At 46.9% G+C, this 13,122-nt stretch overlaps 2 protein-coding genes and 1 non-coding gene across 4 annotated transcripts in view; 2 read left to right on the forward strand and 1 right to left on the reverse strand.

The window, feature by feature from the left end:
- Positions 1-10,555, forward strand: part of INPP5B (inositol polyphosphate-5-phosphatase B) — a 47,323-nt gene extending 36,768 nt beyond the window's left edge. Inside the window, 10 exon segments of the mRNA XM_035019039.1 lie at positions 397-506; positions 1,468-1,603; positions 2,859-2,969; positions 3,894-4,056; positions 4,897-5,132; positions 5,913-6,026; positions 7,495-7,579; positions 8,148-8,275; positions 9,347-9,458; positions 9,706-10,555. Coding sequence (XP_034874930.1) covers positions 397-506; positions 1,468-1,603; positions 2,859-2,969; positions 3,894-4,056; positions 4,897-5,132; positions 5,913-6,026; positions 7,495-7,579; positions 8,148-8,275; positions 9,347-9,458; positions 9,706-9,821 — 1,311 coding nt within the window. The 3' untranslated portion in view covers positions 9,822-10,555.
- Positions 6,797-6,904, reverse strand: LOC118020450. Its single transcript, XR_004681887.1, has one exon. It is a non-coding gene; the product is annotated as a U6 spliceosomal RNA (small nuclear RNA).
- A 1,296-nt stretch (positions 10,556-11,851) lies between the features above and the next one.
- The window catches only part of MTF1 (metal regulatory transcription factor 1), a 37,246-nt gene continuing 35,975 nt past the window's right edge, over positions 11,852-13,122 (forward strand). For both annotated transcript variants that reach the window (XM_035019040.1, XM_035019041.1), the window contains exon 1: positions 11,852-11,919. The gene's annotated coding sequence lies outside the window, so the exon portion shown is untranslated. The remainder of the gene's footprint in view (positions 11,920-13,122) is intronic.

Raw genomic sequence — 13,122 nt, forward strand, 5'->3', positions numbered from 1 at the left:
TGGTCAACCCACTCCCTTTCCTAGGATTTAGTTCTTGAGATCTTTTTTTTTTTTTTAAGATTTTATTTATTTATTTGACAGAGAGAGACACAGCGAGAGAGGGAACACAAGCGGGGGTAGTGGGAGAGGGAGAAGCAGGCTTCCCGCTGAGCAAGGAGCCCGATGTGGGGCTCGATCCCAGGACCCTGGGATCATGACCTGAGCTGAAGGCAGATGCTTAACGACTGAGCCACCCAGGCGCCCCTAGTTCTCAAGATCTTATAGGATAGCTTTCTCATGGGCCTTTCCTTTTGGGTCAGTGTTCAGATTCCAGATTGATTTCCTTTCCTCTGCTAATTCAAGGTTTGATTTTTTTATTCTGAGGTGTTTCCCCCCCCCTTCCATTCTTTCTTATAGCTGAAAACTCAGATGGCTACCAAGGCTGTCTTTGAAGGCTTCATTGAAGGCGAGCTCACGTTCCAGCCTACCTATAAGTATGATACTGGCTCCGATGACTGGGATACCAGGTAGGTAGGGGGTTTCTTCCGGGGGGCTGAGCAAATGGAAACCCCAGAATTTAGGGAAGCACTTGTCCCCGTGGGCCTAAAGAAGGAGGATAGGATTCCTGTGACTTCCCTGTGTTTTGCACTCTGGCGTCGAACATTTTCCGTCAGTGTCTGTTCATTCAGCAGCTCTGTCTTCCTGCATGTTTTCTTTTTGACCGCCTTAGCCTTGTTCCGTTACGATTTACTTTTCAGCTGTGCTTAGGGGGATAGGATGACTCCAACCCGCTTAGCTTGTACTTGGTCATTAGTAGGAGTTTATCACGTTGCATTAGTGCTTCTGGTATGCCTCCCATTATTTCATACCCTTTACCTCTGTTACCTCACTTCATCCTTCAGCTGCCAGCTGAAGGAGGTGTGATTTATAATGCTCAGCTTTGAGATCGGGGAACTGAGGCATGCAGAAATTAAAGAGCCTTCTAAGGGGCGTCTGGCTGTCTCGGGCGGTGTGGAGCGTGCGACTCTTGATCTTGGGGTCATGAGTTCAAGCCCCACATTGGGTGTAGAGATTACTTAAAAATAAAAAAAATCTTAAAAGAAAAGAGATAAAAATAAGATAGAGAGCCTCCCAAGCAGGCTAGTATAGAACCAGGATTATAACCAAGGCCGTAGGAATTCAGAGCCTGTGTCAAGCAGAGTACTTACTTCCAGATTGCCTTTTTCATCTCCTCCCCATAGGAGGGTAAAAGAACAGAGAGTCATTCTGAACAGCGTTTGCCTTGGAGCCCTCACAGCTGTTTTCGGTGACACCCACAGGGTACATGCTATCCCCTGGTGGGCCCGAATCGCTGTGCCTTCTTGGATCCCTCGGGCCCCGTGGACTTGAAGGCCCTGGCCCCTCATTCCGCAGCGGCGCCGGGGCGCCGGCCACGCAGCGGGGGCTGCTATGCCTGTGTGGGCCCCCAGTGCGGACTTTGCATTTCAGTGAGAAGTGTCGTGCTCCTGCCTGGTGTGACCGGGTCCTCTGGAAAGGGAAGAACATCACGCAGCTGAGTTACCAGAGCCACATGGCCCTGAAGACCAGTGACCACAAGCCTGTCAGCTCAGTGTTTGACATCGGGGTAGGTGGGCAGGTGACACCTGTCGTGAGCACTCTGGGAATTGGTTCTCATAACCAACACCACTTCTGTCGTTCTGGCCTCCTCCCCACTCTGTGTGAGAAAGCTCTTAAAAATTGTTTTTAGGGACACCTGGCGGGCTCAGTCCATAGAGCATGCGACTCTTGATCTTGGGGTTGTGAGTTCGAGCCCCACGTTGGGCATAGAGGTTACTTAAAAATTAAAAAAAAAAATTGTTCTAATTTAAATTTAATTCCTAATTATAGTATAAATTTCTATGTTCATGGAAGTTCCCTTTGCTTTTTGGACTGTATCTTTCCAGGACTTTTTCTATGCATTTACAAACATGTCCGTATTCTATATACAACATAGAGGATGTTTTGTTCTTTTTGTAAAAGAGATCATATTACACATATTGTCCTGAGAGAACATCTTTTTTTTCCCCTACTGACTATGTCTTAGGAGATCTTTCCATGTCAGTAAAGGTAGAGTTCCCTCATCCTCCCACCTCTGCCAACTCTATATGAGCTTATTTCCCACACCCTGGCTAATACTGGATTTTACCTGTCTTAAATTTCTGCCAACCCAGGGAGCCAAAAGAAGGAGATCTTTCATTATTCTAGATCACATTTCTTTGATTGCTAGTGAGGTTGAACATCTTTTTGCTTATTATCTCTTCTTCTGTGATTTCTGTTTCTTTATATTATCCATTCTCAAGGGTTCAGGTAGAGGCATATCAGAATCTGTGAGGGTGTGAGTAGCTTGAAAAAGCCTAATGAATGGTACAGTTTTCTTATTGGAAAGTGACAAAAATTGTGTTTATAACTCACAATACAGAAGGGAAAGCCTGACAAAATCTTGGCTGTTGGAACACAGGTTACAAAAACTTGAGAAATGCTATTTGAAATCAAACCCTAGAGGTTTCTTGCCACAGGCCTGTGGATAGCAGCAAACGAAGTAGAGCTAGTCACTGGGCATCTTTCTGCTCTAGAGCTGCGACCCAGGCAGAGCTGCCCACCAGGCTTCCACCCCTGCGTCTTCTCCCTGCTCATCAGGAAGCAGTTGACTTCATCACAAGCTCGGCCTCTGGAGGACCCCTCTGAATCTATTGTTAATTGGGTTCTTTGTTAATTAAATCTATTTGGTCTTCACTTTCTGTGTGGCTGCCAACTGCTCTTGCCCAGTGCCCAGCATGTCCTCTTTCCTAAAAAGGAGGAAACGGGCAGAAGGCACTCAGGCTCCGCTATTTCCCTCCCAGGTGAAGATGGTCAATGAAGAACGTTACCGGAAGACTCTGGAGGAGATTGTTCGCTCCCTGGACAAGATGGAAAATGCCAACATTCCTTCTGTGTCCCTTTCTAAGCGAGAGGTAGGAAGGACATGTTGAGAATATTGGCAACAGGCTCTTCTATTTGTAGAACTTAAATCTCATCTTTGAGGCCTCAGAAATCTAGGAGCCACCTGTCCGACCCCTGGACTCCAGTCTTTTAGACGGACCGCCTCTAGTTACAGTGAAGCTGCTGGTGTTAGCTGAGAGGAGAGGGGGGTTGTTGGTTTAGATTATGTTCTTCTCCTAATCTTCTGTATCAGAAGTCTTTGACCTTTGTGGCTCATAGATTTCACCCACATATTGGCCATTCATGATTTAAATGATGGCACAGATGAGCCAAGAGGTGTTTTGTTTGGTTTTAGTATAGCTGGTCTGTATTCTTGCAGGGGGTTGTCTTCCTCTGGATGTTTTGCTTTGACCAAGATTAAGTTGAGTCACAATTTCTTGGGTACACACACCGGTGTTGGTGGGAGGGCAGGCAGTGTAGAAAAGGGATGGGCGGTGGGGGAAGTCAAGTTAGGGCAGAAGATTTTTCGTGGAGGAGCTACAGCATAGATTATTCAGAATGGACAATGTCAAGAAGTCAGTCAAATGGGGATTTATGGTGTGGGTATTTTTTAATGCCTTAGATGTCCAGCTACTTGGAAGGATGTGCTTGGTCTTTATGTTTGGGGGTGGAATTTGTAAAGGTATTTTGGAAATGGTCTTTGGGTATAGAAAATAGAAGGTTCGAACTTTGATTCCCTCAGGAAATTTATTTATAAAACAACCTAAGTTTTTGGGTTTCTGGGTTAAACACAGACCGCCGTGGCCTCCCAGGGACATACTTAAAGCAGAAACATGATTTGAAAGAGGTGGTCCTTCATTGTTTTTCCAGACAAGGCAAAGATTGCCCAGTTGGGGTGGCTGGGCGGGTCGCCAAGAAGAGGGCATTGATCTGACTGGTCCCGGGCCTGTTCCCAGTTCTGTTTTCAGAATGTGAAGTACATGCAGTTGCAAGTACAGTCCTTTACAATTCAAAATGGACAAGTTCCCTGTCAGTTTGAATTCATCAACAAGCCTGATGAAAAGTCTTACTGTAAGCAGTGGCTGAATGCCAACCCCAGCAGAGGCTTCCTCCTGCCAGGTGAGGCCTCTGTTCCCAGGTTCCTGGTTGCTGGTTTGGGGAACGCTCTACCCCGACTGTTTATTTTTCTCAAGTAAGCTTTTTTTGTTTCTGAGTATTTCTTGTCTGATCGAAACTTCTAAAAGCCCTGTGGGGGAACCATCCATAAATAAGAAATAAAACAGGAAGGGGCATGAGGTCAGCTTGAAAAGCTTTCTCAGCCATGTGTGTGTTCCATAATTTCACAGAAAGAGAAGACAGAAGATCGCTGGGAAGCAGGTGCTGCTCTTGAAGGACCCATTTTCACTGTCTGCCTCACTATAATCAGCTCCCAGCGTCTGCTCTTGTAGGGAAAGATAACGGGGTGGTAATCCAGAAATTATATCTGGCCCTGGAATGTACCATTTGTGTCTTTCCCCTAACTTCTCCTTTGCACTCTGCATCATGCTGTGTGGCAGAGGGATGAAAGCCTGTTTTGTGGACAATTCACAGGCTGATACTTGCATTATATTTTCTCCTGGATCAGGTGTCTTCATGTGACCTGGCCCAGGGCAAGCTCTTTGATCCATGCCTTCTGATTGTATTAATAATTCTAACTTGAGCTGTGCTCCTTTGTACTTGAATTTCATAGCAGTTGCCTCTTCACGTGTTTTTGTTTGTTGTTTTTATATCCCCACTTGGACTATAAACTCCTTGTTCATGTGTCCTCTGAGTGCTGAGCACATACATACTTGTTGGTTGGCTGATACCTCTGATATCCTTTCCCAGCCCTTTGTGCCTGATCCTTGACCCTGCTGTCCTCTTTCCCCCTTTCCTCTTGGCCTCCCACCAGCCAATGTTACTTCTAATGTTTTTCTTCAGATTCTGCCATTGAGATTGAATTGGAGCTATTTGTAAATAAGACCACAGCTACAAAGCTCAACTCAGGTGAAGACAAAATCGAAGACATTCTGGTTTTGCACTTGGACAGGGGAAAGGATTACTTTTTGTCTGTGTCTGGGAACTACCTGCCCAGCTGTTTTGGATCTCCCATTCATACATTGTGCTACATGAGGGAGCCGATCTTGGACCTGCCACTGGAAACAATTAGAGAGCTGGTGAGTTTCATGCCATATGGAAGCATATATAACTGTAGCAGCCAAGCCAGTGAAGCAGGATATTCTCAGTCTTTCACATATAGTATATCACAGAAACTCAGCCATGGATACTAAGATACGAAGCTTCCCTGGCCCATGATTTTATTCCTTTTTTTTGTTTTAATCATTACTTGGTCATCATCCTGAACTAAATTTTCTGAGATGTAAAAGACTCCTGTGGAGACAATTTGAATACAAGGACTCTACTTCAGAGCCGATTTATAGTAATGTGCATATCCCCTCCCCCCCCATTCCAATGCACTTTTTAATTTAGGGACTCTTGATTTCTATCCTCTCCATTATATAAGATGAAAACAGAGGCCTAGTAAGGAGAGTGATTGGTCACAGGTCACATGGTGAGTTAACAGTGGACCTGGCCCCTACATTTAGGTTTTTGGACTCCTAAGTCTCTGCCCTTACTGCACCAGACCACACTGTCTCCCTGTTCCTGACAGTGAAATGCTCTTGGCAGGATGTTTTTTCAAAGAAAATGATGCATTTTTCACCTGATTTATTGAAACTGCTTGCCATAACCCACTCCTAATTCTCAAAAATCACCTTCTGTACCTTGATTATGCCACCTAATTTCATTTTTTTGCCTGTGGAATGTTTGCTTAGGGGATTGAAGTGCTTTCCCTCCTCTGTGGGTTTGCTGCCCCCATTATCTTGTATTCTCCTGGAGCCAGCCCGTCAGAAGGTCCATTGGTTGGTCTTTGTATTATGCTTTTTATTTCTTTTCAGACTCTGATGCCCCTACAGCCTGAAGATGATGGGGTCCAGTTGGAGAACCCGTTGGGAATCCCCAAAGAGCTCTGGATGATGGTTGATTACCTGTACCAAAATGCTGTCCAGCAGGTAGGTGGCGGTTAAGCAGTCAGACCTGATTGAGGCCAGACTGCCTTGGGGAAGAGCATCAGCCCCAAGAACTTTTGGTGTAAGAAGCTTTTACCCCAAGGAATCTGTGGAAATCTGTCCCTTCCCGAGGGAGTGAGTGGGGACAGATAGGTTCATGTTTTACACCCACACGAGACCTTGCTATTACATAGAGCACTTGATTACCCCCAAGGGAAGCAGCCTTGCATAGGATGGCCTTCTTGGTACAGCATGTTCCCTCCCCTGGCCTCTGGGGTCCTCCAAGTAGAGAGCCATCTGGATTCTTCTCAAGATGTCAGCCTGCTCTCCTTTTGATGAACTCTTGCCAGTTTCTAGGAATGGGAGGGGCTACCTTGTTGATAAGCCAGATGGAGGCAGGAGACCAGATGGAGCCCCCAGGCCATGAGTCAGGAGGCCTGATTTCTAGAGTGATTTGGGCAAGCTTCATGAGATCAGATCAGTCAGTTTCACTGACTCATTCATATAGGGAGACTAATACAAACTATAGTCTACCACAGCTTTACCACTTGGGAGCAACGTACGTTCTTACGACATTCTCTTTTTACTCCCCCCCCCCCCCCCGCCGCTGCCCTGCCCCCCCCTTATTATTACAGTGTCCCAAACACTATTCTAAGTGTTTAACAGCATTGCCTCAGTTCATTCTCATGATAGCTCTCAGATGAAGAACCAGAGGTCCGGAAGGCTAAGTAACTTGGTCAAAATCCCAGAGCTGATAAATGGGCAGGATGGGGATTTGAACCCAGGGAGTCTGGCTATAGACGTCACAGTCTTACGCAGGGGCCATGCTAATCTTCTCTGTATTGTCCTAGTTTTAGTGTATGTGCTGCTGAATCGAGGACAGAAGTCACGTTCTTAAGTACTGTGCTAGTATCTGCCTTCTCCATAGAGCTCCTTTCAAGTGTAACTTGAACAATACATAGAATATTATTTTCAGTTATGTGGCATTAAGTCATTTAATAAAACAAATTAATAAAGACATGCTAGGACTAATGGAAATACCTTTATTGCCATAATCTTGTTTTCACAAAGCAAGGTGGTGTCTTTTTAACTTTTTCTATCTTATAAATGATATATTTTCTTCATGTTTTTCTTTTTTTGGTTAATCCTTCCACAACACTGCAGGAAACATAGTTTTAAGTTTTCCCTTACTGTTGTGAGTACTATGCCCTACCTATAGTTTTATAATAGATGTTTTATGACTTTGAAGACCTGTCATGGGAGCATGCTCGGGAAAGCCTGCAAGATGAGTTAGCCGCATCAGCCCTAACTTTATCAGATTGTTTACTGGTTGATTCAAAGGCCTCACGTCACTGCTCCCTTTTTGCACCTTGGTGGTGATCATATTTCTAGGTCAGGAGATCATGGCTGATTTTCTGAGAATGTAATTATGTGGTGACTTTCTTTTCTTTCTTTTTTTTTTTTTTTGCAGGAAGATCTGTTTCAGCAGCCAGGCCTGAGGTCGGAATTTGAGCATATCAGGGACTGTTTGGATACTGGAATGATTGAAACCCTCTGTATCCTCAGACATTTGTGTATGTGTGCGTGCATGTGTATGTGTGAATATGTTTGTTTGTTTTTTTTTTTAAGATTTTATTTATTTATTTGAGAGAGAGAGAGTGAGAGAGAGCATGAGAGGGGAGAGGGCCAGAGGGAGAAGCAGACTCCCCACTGAGCGGGAAGCCCGATGTGGGACTCCAGGATCATGACCTGAGCTGAAGGCAGTTGCTTAACCAACTGAGCCACCCAGGCGCCCTGTATGTGTGAATATGATTAAGAGATGAGAGAAAAGAAGGAGTATTATTTTAAGGCTCAAAATCAGATCTTGTGTCCTCAGCTATCATATTTTTTCTTACTTAAAGTTTGCATAGAGAAGACTTTACAACTTTAAGCAACCAATATAGCAGGAACTCAGGAGGGCCCAGCTAAGCCGACAAACAGCTTGGCCCCTTCACTATGTCAGGCTGGCATCCTAACTCTGAGCAGAGCCGTACCGGGCAGGCGGCATGTCTGACATGTGCTCGCTCCTGGGCCTTTTCCTAACCACGGCACGGCATCGCCAGTTCCTTAACGATGGGCCAAAAGCCGCCAGCAATCATTCTGTAGCTGAAGCCTTGCTGCTTTTCCTGGAGAGCCTGCCAGAGCCCGTCATCTGCTACAACACCTACCGTAACTGCTTGGAGTGTTCTGGCAACTACACTGCGAGTAAACAGGTGAGGGGAAGCGTTGAGCATTCACATGTTGCAGCCCCAGGCCTCATGGGGCCTGAGGGAACAAAGTGGGTGCAGTCCCTCAAACGCAGTGTCCTAGCAACTCAACTCCATAGCTTTCCTTCCCAAACCTGTTCTTCCTCTCATGTCCCCTCTTCTTTTCATGGCTTCACCCTGAATTCCAGTGACTCAACCCAGAAACCTGAGTCATTTCTGAGTCGTCCTCTGCTCGCCTCCCACATGCCCAGTTCCCTTGATCTGTCACCCATCTTCCATTCTCGTCCACTCACCTTGGTTCTAAGCCCCGCATTCAGGCTTTCCCTCTGCTCATTTGTTTTGTATACTGCCATCAGACCGCATGCTCTAAAACTCTAATCACTCTCGTCACTGTTGGTCAGAAACCACACTTGGCTCTCCATTTGCCAATTAATGATTTTCTTAAACAAATGTTCAAGACTTTTAACCATCTGGCCTAATAGTTCACACATTAACAGGCCATAGCAGAATAATCTAGAAAACTTGCTAGTAATATAGGTTCCAGAGCCTCACCCCACATCCACTGAATCAGAATCTCTTTTGGAATATATCTTGTACAAGCTTCCCACGTGATAAGGATGATACGCAGATAGCTGGAATACTCATTGAATTCTAGCCTGATCGACCCCTCCGGGCTCAGCACCTGTTCAAACAGGGGCACTCCTGCTAAAATTGACTTCTCAGTGTGTTCTCTCTCCTTATCTCACTGTTTTCCTTCTCTTACCTTTTTTACACTTTCTTTTGCCTTACCTCTGCAAGTCCAGTCTTGTCTTATATTCAAGACCCGGCTTAAAATGTCTTCTATTCCTGTAAACCTTTTGAGAACACATAGTTAGGCCATCGAGCTCTAAATTCACATAGCGTTTGATCTGTGCTTCTCTTTTGACACTTGTGCCAAGTGGTAAGTGATCAGGGTTTCCCGTGCACAGTCTTACTCATGTCCTTGGATCATGTACTCAGCTCCTGGGATACAGTAGATGTCTGACAAATGATTGAATGAATGAATGAAAAGACAAATGCCAATTCTCCCTCTTTCAGGTCATTTCCACCCTCCCTACATTCCACCAAAATGTCTTCAACTACTTGATGATGTTTCTGCGAGAACTGCTGAAAAAATCAGCAAAAAATCATTTGGATGCAAATATTCTAGGTAAGCAGTCGAGTGCCTGTGGAAAGCATCTCTGCATACTGAGAGACTCATTATGAGGAATGTGCTTGAGGAAGGTCCCAAGATCACTGTAGTGGAACTAAATCTCCAGCTCTGGGCCAAGTTTACCCTCACATAGTTTTTTTCAAGCAGAAAATAATGCTTTGGGGCACTCCTCCCAACTCAACTGTACCAGAATAAGTAGTGTTTCTTTTGCTGAATCATTTGTCTTCTTGTGTTTTTCATGCAGCTAGCATATTTGGCAGCTTACTGCTTCGAAACCCAGCTGGTCACCAAAAGCTTGACACGGCAGAGAAGAAGAAGGCTCAAGAATTTATTCACTTATTCCTCTGCAACTCACCCTGAGCCTATCTCCTCTCCTATTTTACTCGAGGCAGCCAATTACCAGCCCCACCTGTTTAAGATCAAGAACTACCACAAGAAGTCGTCTTGGCAGTTGGTCTGATGGCAGCGGCAGCTGCCTGTTTCCTGAGCCCTGACACCCGCCCCCCCCCCACTATGGCTGTCACAGTCCCGTCACTCTGAGTTCTGAAGACATGGGGGAAATCCGCCACAATAAAACTGACAGTCAATGTTCAACTTTAGTTATTCAACACAGATCTCTCTATTTTTTTAAACTTTAAAGATGTTTAAATAACTGTATTTCCTGTGCTCACTCAGAGTGCCTCCTGGGCATAGTCAGTGCCTTCCCTGTAGCCTGGACTGGGCTCCCCATGACCAGATATTTGAACAAACTTTGGGGTCCTAAAGGGAGAATGAATTGGACAGCAAGAATGCAAGTGGAATCTGCTGGATAAACAGGTCACAGCCACCCCAGATGTTTCCAGTGCTCTAAGGACATGTGTATATGTATATACAAACCCTACCCCTTTTCCTACTCAGATGTGGCTCAGCAATTCTAGGGCTGGCCACTCAGCCTCAGGGCAATACAGTGGCTTGAAAATGAAGGTACCGAAGAAAGTGGTGTTTGGTGAAACAAATGGGATTTTCTGGGTCAGCAAATCCTCTGAACTGTGTATGATGCATCCCCTCTCTCATATATGTAATATATTTTAATGATAAATGTATTTTTAACAGTGGTTGTTTGTATGTTTTTATCTCTTAAGGGATGGCTGCTGGACTTTTTGTGGCTTAAGCATTGGGGCAGGTGGTCAGGAGCCAAAGAGGTAGTTGCCTGGCAGTCTGGTGGGTAACAATCACTATTCATAGTTTTCATGCAAGAGATGTACAGGCATGGCCTGAACACCTTGACCCAGATCTAGTCTCTGGGAGTTGTCCCACTCTGAATATTCTAGAAAAGTAGCTTATGGGAAAATCAGGCAGTGGCCGCTGGGAGGTTCTAACAGATTTAACAGGCATTTAAAAAAGACGGAGAGGGGCGCCTGGGTGGCACAGTTGGTTGAATATCCGACTCTTGGTTTCAGCTCACGTCGTGATCTCAGGGTCATGGCTCCTCACTCCTCGCTCATGGCGGAGTCCGCTTGAGATTCTCGCCCTCTCCCTGTCCCCCTCCCACTCATGCTCTAAAATAAATAAATCTTAAAAAGAAAATAAGGAAGGCACGTGCAAAGTCGCTTCTTGGGCACTGGGACACCAACATTCCTTAGCAGTGTGAAATGTGACTCAGAGGCGGGCTGATAGGATGACAGCGTGACCGGTCAAAAATAAAAGGGGGGAATGGCAAATAGGTGGCGCTGACGGGCCCGGGCGGGAGTCCCGTGGAAGCCGGCAGTCCTCCGCAGGGGGAAAAGTTGGAACCGACAGCCTGGGCAGAAATGAGAGGGAAGCAGTGGGGCGTCTTGTGATAGCTAGTGGGGGCGGGGGAGGCGGCGGCGTCCTCTGGCTGGGCTTGGTTCTGCCATTTGGATCCCATCTTCCTTTCTTGACCCCACTGGTACATTAACTTTGGTTGGTCCCAGCTTCCCCTCATCACCAGAGGGCGAAAGCCGGGAAGGTCATAGCCTTGCAGGCTCCCCTTGAGGGTCCGAGCTGGAATTCGGATGGCTAACTGGGGTCCTTCCCGTTGCAGTTGTGGCTGCGAGGGCGAGGGCGGCCGGCGCAAGCCGGGCTGGGGCTGCTTTCGACTAGTGGTTGGGGAGATTCGACCCCCTTTCCTTGCGTCTGGCGCCAAAAGGCGGACACCCCGACAGCCGGCCGACTGCCGACGCAGCGGGCGCTTCTCAGCGCGGGACGAACTTACGGCCCCGCGACGTCTCCGCGGCACCCCGCCCCGCCCCGCCCCTCCTGCTCGCCAATTGGAGGCTTGAGCTCAGCCCCCACACCGCCTAAACCAACTAGAAGCGCCAGGGAGAGGCGGGGCCGGTATCTCCTCCTTCCTCCGGAAAGCGGAAGCGGAAGTGACGTTCGGGGAAGGTGGGGGCAATCATGGTGCCGCTGGGGAGGGGAGAAGCTGCCGCTGCCGCCGTTGCCGGGAGCCGCGGAGGTAAAAGGCGAAACTAGACGCGGCCTGGGCTGGGGGCTTCCCGGGGGGCGCGGGACTTAGGCTCCCTCCTGAAGCATTTCCCACTAGAGACCCCAGTCTGGTCACCATAGGGACCCCACCCCTCCTCCGTTTCCATGGGGATGGGTATCCAGCCCCCCTTCCCTGTTTCCATGGAGACCTGGACCCTGCCCCTCTTCGCCCGGCTTGGAGCCCCCCAGCCTGTCTTCAGATTTTTCTGTGTAGCCCCGTGTCGGGGCTGTCCCAGTCAGGTTCCTTTTCTCAGCCTTCTCTCAAGGGTGCTCCGTTTGTACTCCTCGTATGCCACCCTCAAGCCTCCTGGTCTTGTTTGTTCCGGACAGTTGGTCTCCGCTTAGCCGCTGATGGTGCCGGGGAAGCCCTGTGGGGCCTCCGGTGCTCTTATCTTTCCTCAGATGCAGCGAAATGTGCATCTACCGGGTTGCGTAAGCCAGAGCAAGGGGTCGGGCAGGTTCCTCCCGGATCTGATCCCTTGGCCTGTCTCTGCTAAATACTTCTCTGTCTAGCCGCCCCACTATGTAAAGGTTCACTTTCTAACCCAGAGCAGAAGAGAAAAAGTGTAAAGCCAGACTGAAAACTAAAAGTGATGTGCTGATTATTTTTAAATTCTGTTCTGCCTGCCAAACCCACATTTGTAGAACCTGTGTGTTTGCAGCTAAAGGAAGAAGAACGAATCCAGAACAGGAAAGCTTCAAATTTGGTATTTTTTCCAAGAGAACATACCTTTCCAAGAGAGTATGTCTTCCCAAGAGAGTATATCTGCAGGTCTTTCATTCATTTAGCTGACATCTCCTGAACCCTTGGTGTAATTGTATTGTGCGAGGGGCAGTAGAAACAAAAATAAGATTCACCGTTCCCTCGCTGCAGAGAGCACACTATACAAGCATAGGTTCTAGCGGACACCACGTTGTTTTAGAAGATTAATGGATATAATGATCCTCATTGAATATGCCTGACTGGGGATCAGCCCCCCTACCCAGAAGCTGAAACATCTGTTTTAGAAGGAGGGAATGAATTCACACTTGTTTTCCCTGTTATTCTCAGACATTGTGCCTTAACATATATTATCTTTTTTACTCTGCGTAACAACTTTGGGAGAAGGAACTACCAGTCCCAGCTTACCCATAAGAAAAATCGGGTACAGAAAAGTTACCCAAGTAGTAAGTG

The sequence above is a fragment of the Mirounga leonina genome, unplaced genomic scaffold (genome assembly GCF_011800145.1).
Source record: "Mirounga leonina isolate KUSES-001 unplaced genomic scaffold, KU_Mleo_1.0 Mir_173, whole genome shotgun sequence".
Taxonomy (NCBI): domain Eukaryota; kingdom Metazoa; phylum Chordata; class Mammalia; order Carnivora; family Phocidae; genus Mirounga; species Mirounga leonina.